This window comes from Numenius arquata, chromosome 18 (genome assembly GCF_964106895.1).
Source record: "Numenius arquata chromosome 18, bNumArq3.hap1.1, whole genome shotgun sequence".
Lineage (NCBI taxonomy): Eukaryota > Metazoa > Chordata > Aves > Charadriiformes > Scolopacidae > Numenius > Numenius arquata.
In genome coordinates this window covers 10,526,820-10,545,674 of record NC_133593.1, presented here as the reverse complement: position 1 = coordinate 10,545,674, position 18,855 = coordinate 10,526,820, and the positions used below count along the sequence as shown (strand labels likewise).

The 18,855-nt window shown below is 51.2% G+C and overlaps 1 protein-coding gene across 1 annotated transcript in view; it reads right to left on the bottom strand.

Moving 5' to 3' along the window:
- Positions 1-17,737, bottom strand: part of DHRS11 (dehydrogenase/reductase 11) — a 28,180-nt gene extending 10,443 nt beyond the window's left edge. Inside the window, exons 1-2 of the mRNA XM_074160781.1 lie at positions 17,561-17,737; positions 2,187-2,396 (exon numbers count right to left, since the gene is read on the bottom strand). Coding sequence (XP_074016882.1) covers positions 2,187-2,396; positions 17,561-17,692 — 342 coding nt within the window. The 5' untranslated portion in view covers positions 17,693-17,737. The remainder of the gene's footprint in view (positions 1-2,186; positions 2,397-17,560) is intronic.
- Positions 17,738-18,855: the final 1,118 nt, after the last annotated feature.

Sequence of the window (18,855 nt, the reverse complement as noted above, 5' to 3'; positions counted from 1 at the left end):
GAAGAAAGCTTGGGTGTCTCAGTGCTACAACGGCATTTTTGCCAAGCAAATGAGAGCAGATAAAGCCCTACAGATCTCTGGGAATAAAATATTCCCCCAGCCTGGTTTCCTGACACTAACCTTGTGGAGCCACCACCCTGCCTCTCCTCCCACCCCATCCATCACCCAAAGAGCTCCAAAGGGTGCACGCAGCAGCACCCACAAGGAAGGGGACTCCCTAGGCTCCCAAACCCCATGTCAGGTCACCGTAAGTACCACCACAGGACTGTCTCATACAGGACAATCCTTGTTCCAAAATCTTGTTCCCTAAAACTAGTGAAAGGTGGGACAAAGGGAGCACTCCCACCTGAGCAGCCAGGGAAGGGAGCGTGGAGAGGCGAAGGGCCTTCAGCTCGCAAAAGCCATGTGTCCCCCCCGCAGCCTCCCCACCCTACAAGGAACAAAAGGTCAGGAGAACAAAGAGAAATGAGCACGAGGGACACGCAGCATCCACGGAGGCATCCACACAAGATACGATGACAGCGACCAGGACAAGGAGTCTACAAGGTTCAGGTGACCAGAATCAGAATCAGAATCAGAATCAGAATCAGAATCGTAGTGGTTGGAAGGGACCTCAGAGATCATCGAGTCCAACCAACAGTAAAAAAAAGAAAAAACAAAACACCACAAACAAAACCACCACCCACCACCTGAACACACAACACAACAACCAAACCAAAAACCATCACCCACCCACACAGCACCCCACCACAAACCAGTAATCTTGGACACTAGAGCATGCCCTGAAGAACCATGTCTACACGTTTCTTAAATACCTCCAGGGATGGTGACTCTACCACCTCCCTGGGCAGCCCTGACCCACGGGGCCAGGCTTGCAGCCAGACAATGCTGGGAACTGCCCTGCTTTACACCAACTCAGCCTCAGCTACACTTCACTTAATTTTCTTTAAAGACTCCATGGCAACCAAGGACGGGGAGATGCGGCTGTGCAGTGACCCAGGCTGGGCAACCCACAAAAGCCTGGCCGGGCAGACAAAGCCGAGCTGAGCTTGCTTTGGCTGCAGTCACAGCAGCCAGCAGACCGGCCAAAATCTTAACAAGAACTTAATTAGCCAGGATATGGCAGCTCTTGCCCTGGCAGCAGGAGTCTGAGGCCTCGATGTGCCTCTCTTTTGCTTTACACAGCCCCTGAATCTGCTGCTGGATGAACAGCCACCGGCTGCCGCGGGAGCCGACAGATCCCGGCTGACTCCGCTGTCGGGCGTAGTGGCCCCGAGCCTCCAGCTTCAAGCAGCTTTTCAAAGAGACACATTTATCCCTTCACTAGGACAAGCTCTCACAGCTGCGGGAGCTGCTGCGAGGTTTACTCAAAGCCACGAGTTTGACTCCTGTTCCCGAGGATGACGCTTTCACGCACAAATTAGGTACTATAAGAGGGGAAAATCACCTTCGTGAAAAGTTCCTGTTTCAGCATCTCACTGGCCGGAGCTGCAAGAAGGCCAGTACAAAAGGAGCATGGCAAGGGCTTGCAAACTGGCCCGGGGTCCCACAGCCATGGGTGCCATCGCAATGTGCACAAAAGGGCTATGGCATAATGACAAAAGATGGAGAAGTCCCAAAAGAGGCACAGCAGCACCTCAGGAGAGCGACACCCGGGAAGAAGCGCTGCTAGTAAACGGCATGGACCATTCGCACAGGCTCCCAGTTTGGCGTATGAAATTGCCTCGTTCACACCCAGCATTAACCAGATTATGGGCAGAAAATTACGCTATAAAGACAAAAAGCATTACAGCTTTTTAAGCCAAAAAGAATCTGCCCATTTTACAACCCACTGCTACAACTAACAGGATTAGCTACAAAAGCCAGTGCTTGGCATTCAATTTCCTATTTTATTGAAGAAAAAAAAAAAAAGCAAGGCTCATCACCCTTTAGAAAGCCATTGAGCTAAAGGAAAAATGCTGCTGAAGGTACTGAATGTTTTCATACTTCAGGGAGAAGGCACGTGGCTCAGCACCACATGATGTCTTTCCCCTTCCACATCAGCAAACCCTGGCCATGTCAGAGCCAGATGGGAAGCAGGTCCTCAGCTCTGCACACGTGAAATAAGTACATGGGGACAACGGTGCTGGTGGCCAGAAGAAATAAAAATCCAGCACAGTTCCTGCTCTCGCAGTGGCTCTACTCACATCTATCATTGTCCGCCAGCCCTCCGTCTTCCCCGAGAGCAGGGGCTCCGGGCGAGCCAGCCCCGCGTTGTTGATGCAGACGTCAACTCCTTGATGAAGGGTCTTGATGGCGGAGAACATCGACAGGATCTCCTCTTCGTTGGAGAGGTCACACTTGTACGGGATGAGGGTCCCCGGGTAGCCGGCGCTCTGGCATTCAGCTGCCAATTTCTAGGGAAGAGAAAGGAAGGAAGGAAGGAAAGAGCCATCAGCCTCCTCTCTCCTTGTGGAGCAGCTTATCCAGCCATTTGCTTAAAATCACACCCCAGGGCTAACAAAACACGGCAGCTTCCTGGCAAGCCTGACTTAAGAGCAGGCGCTTGGGAGGAATCATTGTAAATGCTAATTAAGAAAAAAAGAAATCTCAATATACACGGGAGTCTGAGCCCTTCGAGCCTTTAAGTTATTAAACTTGAGGACACACTCTGCGCTCGTCCATCACCCCAGGCAATACAGGTCAAGGTGAGCAGGTGCTGGCAAAACACAAATAAATACCGCTGCAAGTCTGCCACGCGGATAAAGGACGCGGCAATCGCATGCCTGAGAATTCCTCATTAGCCACTACCAACAATTATTCCAAGCATCCAGATCTTTTATAAGATTAGATGATATAAAGCAAATGAAAGGCCAAGAGCTGCTGCTGGCCGCCTGTGTTAATGATGCGGCAGCCACCGCACCAAATCCTCCGGAGGATGCCCTTTACCCCCTGATGCTAATGAGAAGCAGCATCTCATCTCTGATGTGTCACATTAGCGACAGTGACAGCTTCCAGCGTGAGGCGAGAGCCACGTGATGTCTGGTTTCTGCAGAGAGATGGACTCTGGCTACAAACGTCCACCAAATCACTCGAACGCCGCCATCGCCCGCGGCGGTTTCGCCAACGTGACATTTCGAAGGGTGCAATAAAGCCGCTCTCCTGCCAGAGGCAGCTTTCCCACTCCTCCCGGCTCCTCCCTGCATACCAAGGACTGCAATTCACAGCCCAGAAAAGGAGGAGCGAGGCCCGGCACTCCTGCCCTGGCTGGAAGCAGAGGACGGCAGGACGGTGATTGCACATGAAGGCGGCTGCAGAACATCCCAGCTCCAGCCGAGCTCCTGCCCTGGGGCTCACCCGGCCTCGGCCAGAAACAAGGACACGGGGAAGCCGGGCCACCAGCTGCAGCATCACCCGAAACACCACTGGGAAGCTCGCACTGGAGGGATGCTGACTTTTTTTTGCTTGCTGTGAGGTACAGCATCACCTCCCAGTCTGGTCCTGGCCCTCCAGGAAGACGCATGGAAAAATTCCCACATTTCGGAGAAGGAATATGCTGAAACCAGCCCCACCATCTGTACTGACACGAGGAGCCTAGAGAGCCATGCTGGCCTTGGACATGGCTTGCTCTAATGAAAGCAGTGACAAACCAGAGCACTGAAGGTGTCTTTCTCCCAGGGGAAGCCAGCCGTCCCCGCGGTCCCTTTCACTTAGCAGAGCTGGTCTTTCGGCAGCTGCCGCAGGGACAGACTCGTCCCCCAAAACACCCAGCATCGGTGACATTCGCAGAGTTTGTCAGCCAGCCTGATGTCCAAATTCTGAAATAAACATTAAGCAAAAGGAAAAAACCCCACGGAACATAAGGGAAAGGGGAAAGAGAAGAAAAAGATAAGCATCAGAGACAGCACAGGACCTGCTGCCCCGGCGCAGGCTGCCAGGAGAGCTCGTGGGGCTGCATCGGTTCGCAACCACCACGGGACCTGGCAAATGCCAAACCAAAGCACAGGCCCAGCTCCCACCCAGCTGGCCTCTAACACGTGCCATCCCGCAGATCAGATGCCAGCACGCCCGGGAAACCTGCAGGTTCTGGTCCCTGAAGTTTTTTTAGAATGGGCTCTCAGCTCCCTGGCCAGCACAGCACAGGATGCCCGCGTGCCTCGGGGTAAAAAGCAGGGCTGGCAACTGGGTTAGATGCCACAAAGCCCAAAAAGGGGGGGAAAAAAAAAAAATCCACCTGAAGATGCGAATTGGCTCCCAACTCCAAATCATGAAGTGTGCTCTTCATGGTCTGAAGTTGGGGCAGGGGAGGTCTAGATTAGATATTAGGAAGAATTACTTTACTGAGAGAGTGGTCAGGCACTGGCACAGCCTGGCCAGGGAGGTGGTGGAGTCGCCATCCCTGGAGGTATTTAAGAAACGTGTAGACATGGCACTTCAGGGCATGCTCTAGTGCCCGAGATTGTTGGGTTGTGTCTGTTTGTGGGTGGGGTGGTGTGTGGTTGTGGGCGTTTGGTTTGGTTTTGGTGTTCTGAGATTTTTTAGGGTTTTTGGTGGGTGGGTTTTTTTTTTTTTGGTGGTTTGTTGGTTTTTTTTTTTTTTTTCCTGTTGGTTGGACTCAATGATCTCAAAGGTCCCATCCAACCAAAAATATTCTGTGATTCTGTGATTCGTCAGTGGCTTCTTTGGTGACCAACTTTCTCTTAGCCAAGTTTTACACAGAGCAGGGCTGAGCATCCGCACTGGGAGAGGGACAGATAAGCCAGGAGCTCCAAACCCCTCTCTGCGCCCCAAGCAAATTCATTTTAATTACTCTGGGGCAAGTGTCTCTCTTTGGTAAATGATTTTCAAGCGCAGAGGTGGGCCAAGTCCCCAGACAGTGAGTTTAAGCTTTTCTGATTTGCCTTTCACAGCAACCCACAGCCTTCAGGGACCACAAGCCAAAACCAGCCCAGGTCGAAGGGTCTCATCCAGAAGCCGCTCTCTTTTCTGGGTACTGCTTCAGTGAAGGCATTGCAGTAACACGGGAATTATTATTATTATTATTATTGCTGTCACAGCACCAAGCGAGAAGGGGACGGACATGCTGAGTTCAGCCCAGAGATCGATACATCCCAACAGCATCACGCTCCCTGGAGAGCTCTGCTTGGCCTGAGCTAGACAATATTTCTGCCTGACGGAGAACAAAGGTGCCCCTGAGACTGAATCGTACCCTCTCTGTGCCCTCCCGGGGCTGGTTTCACTTTGTTATACACGCCATCTTGTTGATTATGTGCTGATAATAGTAGAAAAATATGTATCTTTTTTTAAAAAAATCAGAGTACACACTTGAGAAAACAGTTGTGGGAAAAATCTGCAAGTGCAGCATTTAGAAAATTAAAAGCAGTACGAAGGGCTGCTGGAAGGTGCTAAACTGCTCCAGGGATGGGGCCTTGCTCCTGCAAAGGAGGAAAGATGGGCAAGGGGCCCTCAGCCACGTTCTTCATATCCTGGCACCAAGGTGACAGCTTCAGAGCTCTCTCCATCCCACTGCCCAAACTCGAGCACTCCGCTAAGGGATCCATCCCACCCAGTATTTGCTCGCAAAGTGCCACGGCTCATGTCTGCCACTTTTTCTTCCTAATTCACCAGGTCTTGGCCAGGAGTATGGTCTTAATTTGCTCTTGGAAGAGGGCTGGTGTCCTGGCACCCCTGCAATCGCCAGGACGCGTTGAGTTTGCTCGATCGGAAACAAAGTCCCAAAAGAGGACTGGAACCAGGAGAGCTGGCTGGAAGGAAGAAGAGCCCATCAGCATGGATGGGAAAGGACAGACAAGCTCATCTACAGCCCAGAGGGAAACGCCGTATTTAATATCTCCGTTTCCACGTTCAGCTGTCACTTTTCACTATTCAGTGAAACCTTCCGCTGCTCAGCAGAGCTCCTCGACGGAGGTAGACGGGGTCTGAACACCATGGGCTGCAGCACAGCAACCCCGATGAGCGAGCAGACAAAAGAAGGTGTGCTCTGGACAGCAGTGGCTGTCGTGGTGGAGCTGCCCACCCTGTTTTCCCAGTCGATCTCCTCATCTTATGCCATAGATACAGCAAGAGAAAGCTCTTTCTCACTTGGAGAAAGGCTTCTTTGCCACAAGTGACCAGAGAAATCAAATGCCTCTCGAGATCCTTCTTTTCCTGTCTGGTGTCTACCCGCCTCAAACGAGGCTCAACATGGATCCTTTCATCTCTCAGGCTACACTTGTGTTAACAAATTCTCTTTGAAAATGAAGTGCCGAACACCACTGACATCCAGGCGGAGCTGAGTGTGCTTCAACCATCTACAGATAAAGTCATCACAGGCTCTTCAAAGAAACATCAGCTGCGGGCATGTTTGCAAGAGGAGACTCATGTACAGCACCTCTCTGAATTAGGGAGCTTGCGGTATTTTATCAGAGCATCCGTTAAGTCACTCAACTAATGCTCATTCCACTTTAAGCACACGACACACATGAGGAGGAAAATAAAAAAAAAAAAAAAAGAGAAAGAAAAAAGCTTTTTTTCCCAAATTTCATAAGCAACGTGAGAGTGACCACGTAACACAACACCAATACAGAGGGCGGCCAGTGCACCTCCAGCAGCTGGAGATGAAGATTTGAAACAGGACCTGAGCATCTCTGTACCACACCGTTACCACTGGATGCTTGGAAATGGACAGCCAGGTGCTACAGATACTGGTACAAACTGGGATAATGCAACATAAAGAAGAAATAGATACCCTATGCGTTAAAACGTTTAGCCTAGAGCCATCCACTGCCAGGGACGCAAGCCCTCGCCCCAGTAATTCTGATGCACTACCCAGTATGAACCAGTACACAGTATGAACCAGTACTCAGCAAGTTCTGCAACACCCATGAAAAACCAGCTTTCCACAAAGGGTGTCTGAGCTACTCGTGTGATAGAACGAGCCAATACGGCGCTATGCACTAGAGACGTGGGCTGCAATGTGGCTCGTGCTGAGACACCAATTTTTTCCATTGACATCATTGAGTGATTTATCTCGGCTGCCAGCAGCACTGGATGAATGAATGAGCACAGGAGAAAAAAAAAACCACCTAGCACCTACCTACGTCTAAGAAAGACAAAGAAGAAAACCTGGTCGTGCTGCTTACTATATACTATTATACCGTCTGCTTTTAAAGGTCTAAAAGGATGCCTCACATTTATGGGAGGTTTTCCATATGTTAAGAAACCGTCAGTTCTCCCAAGAAGGGGTTAATGCTCTTCGTGCATACGACTCTTGGAAAGGGCACAGCGCCACGCATTTAGATTCAGTCTTAGTAAAATGCTTTTACAAAACTAATTGATATAAACATTTCAAGGAACTCTTAAGGGGAGGGGGAAAAAAAGGAAGAGTCACGTAGGGCTTTATTTGGCAAACCATCCTATTAACTTCAGACAAATTTAGTTCAGAGAGATTAAAGCCAGAAGAAACCATTAGGTAATTTTTAATCTAACCTGTCATTCGTCACAGGTACTTGCATCCTACTGACTTAGCTTGTGCTTAAATACATAGCTGTACCAAGAAACCAACTGGAAAGAAACTAAAGTCACCCCAATTACTTTTGCTATCTAAAGGAAATGAAGGAGAAAAATTCTAACGAACAGCAGCAGAGCTGTGAAAGAAAACTGGGGGCTTACAAATCCTTTCATTTTACTAATTGGCAAGTTTGAAGCTTCTTTTAATTAAGATTTAATACCAGTGCAACAGCATAATAGAGGAAGAGATATATAGTGAATAAAGCACTAGACTGGGGGTTATTTCCACAGTGTGCTCTGTGACCACGGGCGAGATTCAGAGCTGTTTCCCCATCCGTAAAAGAGGGATAATCACCTCGAGCCCCTCCCTAGAGCTGCCGGGTACCTGGGGCTTTTTGCCCGTACGTAATCCAAGGACAAGTATGACTTCACATTTCTTCCAGTTCCTTTTACCTGGCTCCAGGTGCCCAGACAGGGCCTCCATGGGAGTCTAAACAGAGTTTTCAAATGAATAAAGCAGTAAAGTGATTCTCCTTCCCTCTCGTGAGCTTTAAGTCGATGCTTTTGGCTGATTGTTTGCCAATCGCCGCTCCTCAGCTCAGATCCGTGTCTGTTCCAGGACAGAAGGCAGAACGGTGGGGATTGGGAAGCTCACAAAATATGGTTTAAATGGAAAAGCAAACACGCAGTACTCAGCTGGGGGCACCAATACCAAAATCTAGTACAGATGAAGAAGGACCAGCACCGGTTTCAGACCGTTTATCTGAAGCGCATCTCAAGTACAGGCTGCCTGGTCAGGGAGACTGAATTTCTCACGCTGCTCCAAAAACCCACCACCTCTTGGCACAGGCAAAGGAAAAAACATGATCGAAACTTGAACATAATTTAAGTCCCTGTATGAATTTTTTTCACCCTGTATCATCCTAAGTGTACTGACTTCACAGTCCTTGCAAAGACTCACAGGTCGCACACAAAATCAGCACTCACATAATAAATAACCCAGAAAAATCAGATCTCATTTTGTGGGAGAGAAGGGAATAAAACCCTGGGGAACCTCTTGGACCTCTTTGCTGTTTATCAGCTTCCAGCAGCGAGAAGCAGACTGTGGAGAGGCATCTGAGGGGTAACAGTCCCAGCCGGGTCATCATCAAGACTAGAGAGCACAGAAGGGCAGCCCTGTCTCCTGCCAGGCTCCTCACACCCCTGGTACTGTCACAATTTATGAAACCCACCAGAGACAGCACAAAATTACATGTTGGCATATCCCCAGGTCAGCTCCTGGATGCTGCCCAGGCTCTGGACACTGAACATCAACACGGTACTTGCCCTTTGCCCAGAAAAACCCGTCCCACGGGCTCTGGAGGAGCCAAGCGGCATCTCCTGCCCTTCTCCTGCCCATGGCTGCAGCGAGGCCCAAGGGAGCCACTCAGCTGGTTCCATCCCAGCCACTGAGGCCAGGCTCCCTGCTAAACAGGGGTCTGGTTGAGTGGTCATGTCTTCCCAGTACCGGTCGTTGTCCTCCCAGACTGTTCCAGGCTCTCGCTGCTTTTTTCCAAGCCCTCTCTGCTCCCTGCGCTTTTGAGGTAGTTAAACATCTAAGATTAGGTTTTTTCCCTAGCTCATTTAATTTTAAACTTCCAGTGTCACACACGCAAGCCAAATCGCCCCATTTACGCTGCCCTGAACCTCCCTGCTACCTTAAGGCATTCAAACAATCGTTCCTTGCGTCAAGGCTGAAGGCGCTTCTCTTTATTTTTTATTTATTTTTTTTTTTACTGCTTGCTCAGATCACGTTGCTACGGGCTGGCGTGGGGGAGGAGGAGGAAATACACGGCTCCTACGATGACAGCTCATTAGAGCAATATCTCTTGCTGATTCTGAGGTATGACTACCCTAAAACAAGCATCGTAGGTGCCTGCCTGCTCTTCAGCTCCAACACGCATAAAGCAGGTTGCCACGCAGCCAGGCACGTAGACGCTCTCCTTCCCCAAAGAAACCAAATACTCTTTATCGTGACTGAAGCTGCTGTTATCGCAGCCGCCCACGGTCCTCCACCAGCCCTTGGCTGCCTTGGCAAGCCGGGTTCAAAGACCACGGAGCTCCAAGACACCCCCAGTGTCTGCGCAGTCCACGTGTCGCAGGCTGGATCGCCGCCTGCTCGAGCGCAGATTTCCAAGGCAACCTGCAAACACAGCGCTGGGAGGGCAGAGCCCAGCCTGAGCTCCAGCCTGACACCCTCCGATCACGGCACGTGCCTTCTGTGTCACCTCCACCGCGGGCGAGCACACCTCCGCTACGCTCAGGGAGTCGGAAAAAAAAAAAAAAAAAATTCTTTATTTTTATTAAAATCAAACTCCACCCAGTCTTGCAGCAGTGAAGATCTGAGATGCCTAGTGACACCCTGAAGATCTGAGGGTGTGATCAGAGGTCCATGGAAACCATCAGCCCACGCTGAATAACACACGGTGTAACCGAGTGCATCACCGTACCTTGTGGGCAAGACTCGGGAGCACTCCTGAGATCAGCCAGGACCTGTTCCCAGCTCTGTCACAAGCTCACTGGGGTTTTTTTTCCCCTCTTTCCCAGCCCCAGGGTCCCCACCCGCGAGACAAAGCAGCAGCAGATGATAACCCACCGGTGAGCTCTCTCCTCGCACGGGGGCCCAGGAAAATCTAAGCATGGATGGCAGCCGCTGGGCTCCCAGAGCTTGGCCAAGCCCCGCACCTCGCTGTGACACAGGGAGCTGTACCAGGACTGCAGGTCTCACCGTCCCAGCAGGAGATCAGCCTTTTCCCCTCTCAACACCCCACAGGGCAGCCCTGGCTTCTCTCCAGAGCTCGCGACGCAGCACCAAGCATCCCTGGTCCCCATGCACTCCTGCCTCACCGGCTCCCATCCCATGCCCCTGTAACCTTCCACGAAGCCTCTTCCGAAAAAACAGATTAACACACACTTGGAGAGGAGCAAACCTTCCCTCCATCGGCTCCCAATGCTCCCCAGCACCAAAGTTCAGGTGGCGGATCCTGAATTTCCATACACCCCAGATTTACCACCCACTGGCAAGTGCGACGAAGGCTCCCGCACGCCCCAGCCCTGGTCGGAGCAAGCGGCAGCGACAGCAGGGATTACCAGCTGCAGGTGCCACGATTAAACACCTGTACCAACGCCAACGCCTCCGGACGCGTTGGGCTCAGTCCCGCTCGCTCCTACACCGACACTAATCCCCGGTTAAGCTGAGCAGAGCTGCGGCTGATCTGCACCAGCCTAACAGGGAGAAAAGTCTGGTCAAAGGAACAAGACCGCAGCACCCCGGTCCCACTTTACCCTATAGAACCAGGGTGTCACAAACCCACCCAGAGCCAACCGAGGCAAAATAATGATATTGTCGGTCAGGAAATCACCATTAACACTTCCCACATGGATACTGGCAGGAGCGAGGGTTAAAGCTCGGCTTTGGCACAGCCAGGACTTTCTGCAGAGCTTTCTGCAGAAAAAAACCACCATCACATTTACTCCCCAACACTGTGCCCGGACCCCCCCCTCCCATAAACCCAAAACACAGAGAAAAACAGTCCGTGTCTGAACGCTGTCCCCATCCCGCCCTCCCACCTCCCCAGGGCAGCAGATTCTACATGGGGAAACTGAGGCACAGGACAAGTCCCTGATCTGCCCCATTACGCAGGGTGGCAGAGGCAGAACAAAAACCCACCACGCCTCCAAAATCCCAGAAAAGGCTCAATCATTACTTATTTTTAGGGCTGCAGGCACAGCAGACACTGTTATTGCTGCTCTATTGCAAAGCCAAATGGAACTGAAGAGAAGCAGAGAAGGGGGGTTGCTGCAATAAAACGGTTTTAAAGCACATTTTTGGGGGGAAGGAGGGTGAATCCAACCCGGCTTCAAAACAACCCATCTCCCACACACCTCCTGAGCTTCAAGGCTGAGGAAAACCACCGGGCCGGAGGAGCATTTGTTCCCTGCTACCCAAGACAGCAATTCTGGGATCTCTTTCGTATTTAATCAGGAAAGGATCGGGTCAGGGACAAGCGGCAATAAAAGCACCTCAAAGGCCTTGAGCACCCACCATCCCTGAGGCAAGGCCTTCGCCAAACACAAAACAAGCCCTTCCAGAGGCCAAGGAGATTCTGAAGGTCGTTCATTCACACGGGGACCATGCCTTGGGATTACCCTGCCTTAAAAAAAAAAAAAATAATAATTCATCAGGCTACCAGAGAGCCCAGCAGCTCTGCAGCCTGGAGAGCTGAGAGAGAGGAGTGATGAGGTCCACGATGAGCATTTGGGGACGGCGGCTCATCCACCTTCTGCAGAGGGAGGACGGGAGCTGAGCGCTAAAGTTCACACCTCTCGCGTTCGGCCACGAGCCCATGGCTGTAAATCACCAGATTAAGACAGTGTGGGAACAGAAGCAAACCTGGGGGTTTTTTTTTGGGGAATGCCCCATGAAACCCAGCCTGGGCAGGGGGACAGACCCCATTGTGGACACCCAGCTCTGCAGGGACACCCACAGCTTGACCCCACGGACAGACACCCACAGGGGGAGGCCAAAATTTTAACCAGTTGAGCTCCAAGCCGTCAATGTGGTTTGAACGCAACACAGTTAAATTCCACATTCGGGTACCATGAAATTTAGCCACTAATTAACCGCCTTAGAGCACCGAAGGGGTCGAGAGCCCCCCTTGCACCTTACAGCGATGGGTGGAAGGGATCAGCCAGCCCACAAACGGCTCCTGGGGATGCTCAGCTCCCGGGAGGAAGGCTCGGCTCCCTCTCCCTCCTTCCACCCTGGCGCTGCCTGACGGAACGAGCGCTGGCCTCTTCAGAGACCGGGCTGCTCGAATCTGCAATCAATAGCTCTGCTTATCAAAGGCTATTTCTTGAGCAAGATCTAACCTTGACAACAGAGTCCCTGGTTATAAATGTTACCTTTGATCAATAACTGTCACAAATGCATTAGAATTAATCGGGTAAACCTTGTATTTTAAACCACATTTATTGCTTCCTGCGCAGCTCCCTCTCCACACCCCAACAAAGAGAAAAAGGTATTTTTATTTTATTTTTTTTTTAAGAACACAACATCCATGATTAAATCTCACCAATGCCTTGGAGCAGGCTATTGCCCGAGGGTCCCGATCTCCCCTCACTGCTCTGGGAGAGCAGTGGATCCCCCCCCGCCAATCATCCCCCTCTGGCCCAGCAGCCGGGTACCGCTGCTCCAGGGGATGCTCGTCGGTCTCCTGGGAGAAGCCGGCTGCTTTGTTATTTGGCCTGCATTGGACCCCAGGAGCTCCCATCACAAACTGGGAGCTCCAAGAGGAGCCGGCCACCAGGCCAAGCTCTGCTCCGTCCTACCCGATGCCACAACCCAGCTATTCCCAGCAGCGATGGGAAGGGCTGCAGGAGCCAGCTGATTTCCCACATCTCTCCCGAGGAATTTTTTCCAAGCAATGAATTAACAACACTTGGAAGGCATTGGAAAAAAAAATAAAGTTAAAAAAAATATATTAAAAAAAAAAAATCACAAATAAGTGACAGATGCCCACGGCCGCCCTACAGCAAGGTGTCAAAGGAATAAACGAGCTGCTGGAAGATTTCTAGCAGAACCGAGCGCAGCAGCATCAGGCGCTGCCCGACCTGAAGCAGGTGGGACCACCCCAACCGGAGCGTCTCCCATCGGCCACGGCCCGGCCACGCAGCGATGCGTGCACGGATCCAGTGCTCCGACACCGGGGCCGGAGGGAGAGCTCCGGTCAGCACTTCTGCCATTCTCTACAAAAAATAAATATAAAAATGTGTGAAATCAAATTTTATTATTAAAAAAAAAAAAAAAAAGTGTAAAATACCAGATGTCAACTGCAAACTCCTTGGAAACAGCTCCCTGTGCTCCAAAAGAAAAGCATCCAAGTATCTCGATGCCTTTACCACGCCCCTGAGCCAGACCCTGCATTTACCAAACCCCTTCCCAAGCCTCCTCCTCACCCCAGGGGACAAACACTGCAAAATAAAACTTACACATCACACTTAATAAAAGACCAGAGAGTGTTTTACCAACCCAGGGGGAAGCGTTTTGTCCCGTGCGTGGGGAAACTCTCTCCTTTTTTCGTGCTGCTGCAAGAAGTCAGACATTAAATACGAGTTCCTGGAAAACGTCGTGAAGGAGAAAGTTGAAGAACCTTGTAGAGAAGCCATCACAGGTGATGCTCTGCCTTTTGTCTGCGGGATGGAGCGGCTGCAGCTTAACGTGCTAGCGTGTACCAGCTAAAGCTGTACTAAGCCATTAAATCACAGCAAGTCTTCTTCCGTGCTGGAGACCCAAGTGATGAGCGAGGGGGTCCCTGTGAAGGTGATGGTCTAATAGGAAGCAGCTTCCGCCAATGCCTGGTCTTGCTAAAAACTCTCGGCTAATTCATTAAAGCACTGACGCTCACTCCTGACTTGGAACGCGTGTAGGTAACTGAAGAGCAGAAAACAGCAAAAGCACACGCCGAAACTGTCTCTGACAGCTGGTAGTACCTCTAGGCTTCTCATTTAAAGCAGGCTTTCAACCCAAATTATCTCCTGGCACGCAAAATTAAAATTAAGCTATTTTAATTCTATTTTATTCCTCAAAGTCTGACTAGAGTAAAAAAGTTACTGTTGGGCAACCCCCCCACAGAGCCCCCACTCACAATGACGAGTGGGGAATGCCAGGCTGCTTGTGAGGGTCAACACCAGCTCAAGGCAAGTTGAGGCCGTGGCTTTTCTACAGAGCCAGTGGAAGAAAATAAAAAAAAAAAGACGACTTTTTTTTTTTTCCCCCAGGTTTTGTCAGCCATTAACATTTTTATTTCAAAAGTCAAATGAAGAGCACTGGAGTCATGACACGGGTTTAATACCAAAACCGCAACTTTGCAATTCCTTCGTTATCTTGCCTCAAGCCCTTATCTGATTTTCCACGAGATTAAGAAATCTTGACATAGCATTTATGGCCAGAGTTAAATTCCCGACAAGACAACATACTCTTTCAGTCACCAGTTTACAGAAGGTTATAAAACCACCATATAGAGTGGTTCCAGCCACTTTACCTTAAAATGGATGACTAGTGCATAACATTAATGAAAACATACGCTTTTGGGTTACAAAACGAGTCCTGTATTCCTGGTTTTAAACTGTACTGTTCGCTCTCTTTCCATTCCAAGCTGCCTTGATTTATTTTTTGGGTTCGCTCCTCTGTACACTGTTATCCGCAGGGGTATTTAGCAAATTATTCCATTTTAATACAGCGACAAGATTTGTCCTGCAGCAACTAGGGCTGTGATGCTCCAACCTCTCCTTTATTCACATCTGGCAGCACCAACCATCAGCTCCTTGGTATTTCTCTTCATATTTGTCTCCTCTCGTCCCTCGGTCACCGTACCCCAGCCCAGAACATCAGCGCCGTGTCCCCCATCCTGCCCCTTACGCCCAAATTCACATATCCTTCAAACCCCCGGCCAGGCTTCCCCCCAGGATGCCATCCCCCAGCTCCCGACCAACGACGACTTGGAAAATCAGCAGCCGGAGAGAACAGATGAGTGTATTTTGTGGGTAGATCTGGTTATACAATAACTAATCAAGGTAACAACACGCTCGCAGAGCACCGATGGCACGGACCTTCCCATTTGCTTCCCACCACCCGGAGCATCCGAAGCCCCTCCAGAGGGAAGGAGCCCCGTTGGCAGCTCCGGAGAGGGGGTCTGGCTGCATCACCTGCCGTGCCACCGCAGCACCGTCATCCCCGCAGGCAACGCCAGCTCCCGCTCCTCAAAACAGCTTCCTACAGCCACGTCCAAAGTCCCAAGTCCCAGCGTGGGCTCAATAATCTGCAGCCTGAATACCTTCCTCCTCTTTTTTTCTTTTTTTTTTTTTTTTTTTTTTTTTTTTTTTAATGGAAAAAAAAAAAAACCCACAAGGTGAAGCTCCTGGAGGGAAGCTTAGTTATCATGAACAACCCCGCTCCGAAGATACAGCAGGAGTTGGTAAGAAGCCTCATCTGCACCGACACAAGCGTCCCTGGCAGCCAGTCCGAGGTGATGGATCTGTTCCCGGAGTGACCCTGGACCACCTCGTGCTCCACCACCTTCCCTTCTGGGATTTTCTTCCTCTTTAAGGAAGCGTGCTTCGCAGTAAATAAAACCAGAATAGCAACGGAGCAAAACACAGTCCAGACACCGACCAAAACAACTGACAGCTCGGTCCTTGGAGAGGACGGGAGAAAGAAGTAAGTGGGGACAAACGGCTGCTGCCCTCTTTAACGCAAGTTTTTCAAACACGTCAGTAGCAAGAGACTTGGAAGATGCCAAAGAGTCAGCACTGCTCAGTAAACGTGCGTACCGCACCGCCCAGAGAAATCACCTCCATGAAACGGGACTGCACTTTGTGCCGATTCAAAGAGAAAGGCAAAGCCTTTAGAAGAGTACTCTTTCTTAAATCCATACTCTATTTTTGCCGGAAGAGCGTCGGAAAGAAAGGCTTTCAGGCTTCAGAAAGGAAACTCCTCTGTAGCATCAAAGGAAAATGTAAGTTTCATTGATTTGCTTTACCAAAAAAAAAATCAAAATATTTCAAAAGAAAGAGTAATACTGGAAATGGCTTTTCTTTCTAATTTTGGGGGGAATGGGAAGCAACGGCATCCTTTACAGCATCCTTTACCAGAGGCCGTGAGGCTACAACAGCCTCATGAAGCCAGGGAATAAAAGTACATTAAACACCGTCTGCCACACGTGGGAAAGCCTTTGGAAGCTCGGCTCTCCCCGTAAACCGCGGTATCAAAACGCCGGGAAGTCCAAAATTAGAAGCAAGCCCCAAAGGACAGTTAACTAAGTCACACTGGTGTATTTTCTCCTCTCGGCAAGTGGTGTCTTTCTGATTCCCGATGAAGAATGGAAAAAGTTTTGTGTCTTCTGAGCGTTTCTTTATTTAACCCCACTTCTCAGCAACACCGTGTTAGGTCCCGGTCCGATTGTTGGTCCGGGAAGGGTTCTCACACACCAGCGGTGGGAAGCCCTTTTTTCCATTAGTTTTTGGACAATCTATTCTTGGTGCCATCAACTATGCACAGTGAGTATTTATCGCCTTTGCTAAGGAAATACAAAGACTGGATGCTCGTATGGATCTCCTTTAGCTCAGCAGGCACCAGACCACCACGATGACAATATTTAAGCTGACTATAACGTTTATCCTCTCTCAGAGGAAACTTCTTAAAAAGTAACTAAGCTTTAGCTCGTGCCATCATGAGGGAAAGCCCGCAACCGTATCCAACTACAAAAGGAGGATCCCGCAGAAACTATTTCTTTTAAGCATCTTTATTTTAAGCCAACATGGTGAGGTTTTTGACTTGGCTCTAGAGATGCTCATCGTAAGGGTGAACAACACGTGAAGGACTGAAACTCTCTTTTAACGTTGACTCTTAAGAGCATCCCATCTCCCGACCGCCAGCGTGGGGACAGAAACGTGTCACATCCCACCCCAAGTGGGGTTTAACGTGCCCCGAAACATTTCGCAGCCCAAACCCACTCCCTGTAACCTCAGCACAGCGCAGGGGCGAGCAGCCAGGTGCTATTTGCATCCTCGAAAAGAGCTAAACTCAAAAAAATACCCCCAAAACTGGGTCTGCTCCTCGAGCATCCTCCAGCCGAGCGTCCCTGCGCCTCGGGGGTGGGACCCCCCCCCCCCGGCTCCGTGAATCCCCACGCACCGCTCTGCCCCCCGTGCTCTTCCCTCTGGTCGGGCTCCGGGACCCGAGGGGTTGACCCCGGCCCGCGGGGACCCACCTGGGAGCGGGGACGCGACCGCCCCCAGCGCACCCGGGGGACGCTCCGGCATCACCCGCCCGCGGCCCGGCCCCGGCCCGGCCTCAGGCAGCCCGCGGGCCCGGCGCTACCGGCAGCACCCCCGGCCCGGCGAGACCCGGTGTTGGGGGGGGGGGGGGGGGGGGGCGGCGGCGGCGGCCGGGACCCACCCGTGGGATACTCCCGCCGTGGGGGCTACCCGCCCCGGTTCTCTCCCACCGCCCCCTCTCCCTCACCCCCGGTACCTCGATCTTGTCGACGCTGCGGGCGCAGCCTACCACCTTCATGCCGTGCTGCACCAGCGCCCGCGCCACGGCCGCCCCGATGCCCACCGAGGCGCCGGTGACCAGCGCGACGCGCCCGGTCCAGCGCTCCATGGCCCCGGCCCGGCCCCGGCACCGCCGCCGCGCACAATGCGCCGCCCGCCCGCCCCAACGGCCACGCCCCCCCGCCCCAACGGCCACGCCCCCCGACGGCCACGCCCATCGCTCCAACGGCCACGCCCCCCACTGGCCACGCCCCCCCTCGTTTCCCCCCCCCCCCGCCTCCCATGCACCGAGTTTGTGCGGGCTCAGCGGTGGGAAGCGGGGAGCTCGGAGCCTAGCGGCTCGCGCTGGGTGGGGTTTGGGGGTTTTCCTCCCCAAAACGGCCCCCAAGGAGAAGGGAGAGGCCTGAAAGCTGGGAGGCGAAATGCCGCGAAAGGGCTTTTTGGCTTGAAAGGTAAAAATAGGTTATGCGGGGTGGGTAAGGAATAGGGAGGGGCTGCTTTAAATCTTTCTTTTAGTGGCAGCTGCGACCAAAATCTAAGCATTGTCACATAAATAAAGAAAAAAAAGAAAGTATTCGTATTTTCAGAGTTTTTCTCTGTGTTTTGTAATTGAAAGAATCAGTAAAAATATCCTAATATCCCAAGGAACTATTTATCAGTGTTCCCGGTTAACTTGGAAGAAAGTTATGAAGCTAAAGCTCACTCAGGAACGTGTTTTTTACCTCTGATTTTGTAAAACGGCTGTAAAAGAACCAAGTGGGGGTGTGCGATAACGGAGCATGATCCCCTTTCAGTATAAAAATTATTCAGGGCTTTTTTTTTAATTATCGATTCTGTGATTATTATGAAAACATATACACCTTGATTTCCATACATGATTTTTAATTCCTACCTTTTTTGAGTCGCACTTGTATGAGGAACAGCCTCCGTCTCTGGATACGCACGGGTGGATGAAGGTGCGAGAGCCACGGAATTCAGCTCACGGCGGCTCAACTGGGATACTCCCCCCACGGCAGGACTGGGATGTTCCCCCCCCCGGGGCAGAACTGAGCCCCTGCCTCCGCTCCTGTCGACTCAGCACCAGGTTTTAAACTGCTTTTTTCCCCCCTCTCTCCCCCTCACCCCCTCCCTCCGCCGCTCGTCAAATCACCGCTCACAAACAAGCCGTGCCACGGGATACCCCAAGTGTAAGAACAAGGTACGGCCGAAAGGATCTTTATGCAAAAATCACCCCAGTTCTGTCCTCAGAACTGAGCTCATTATTCCATTAAG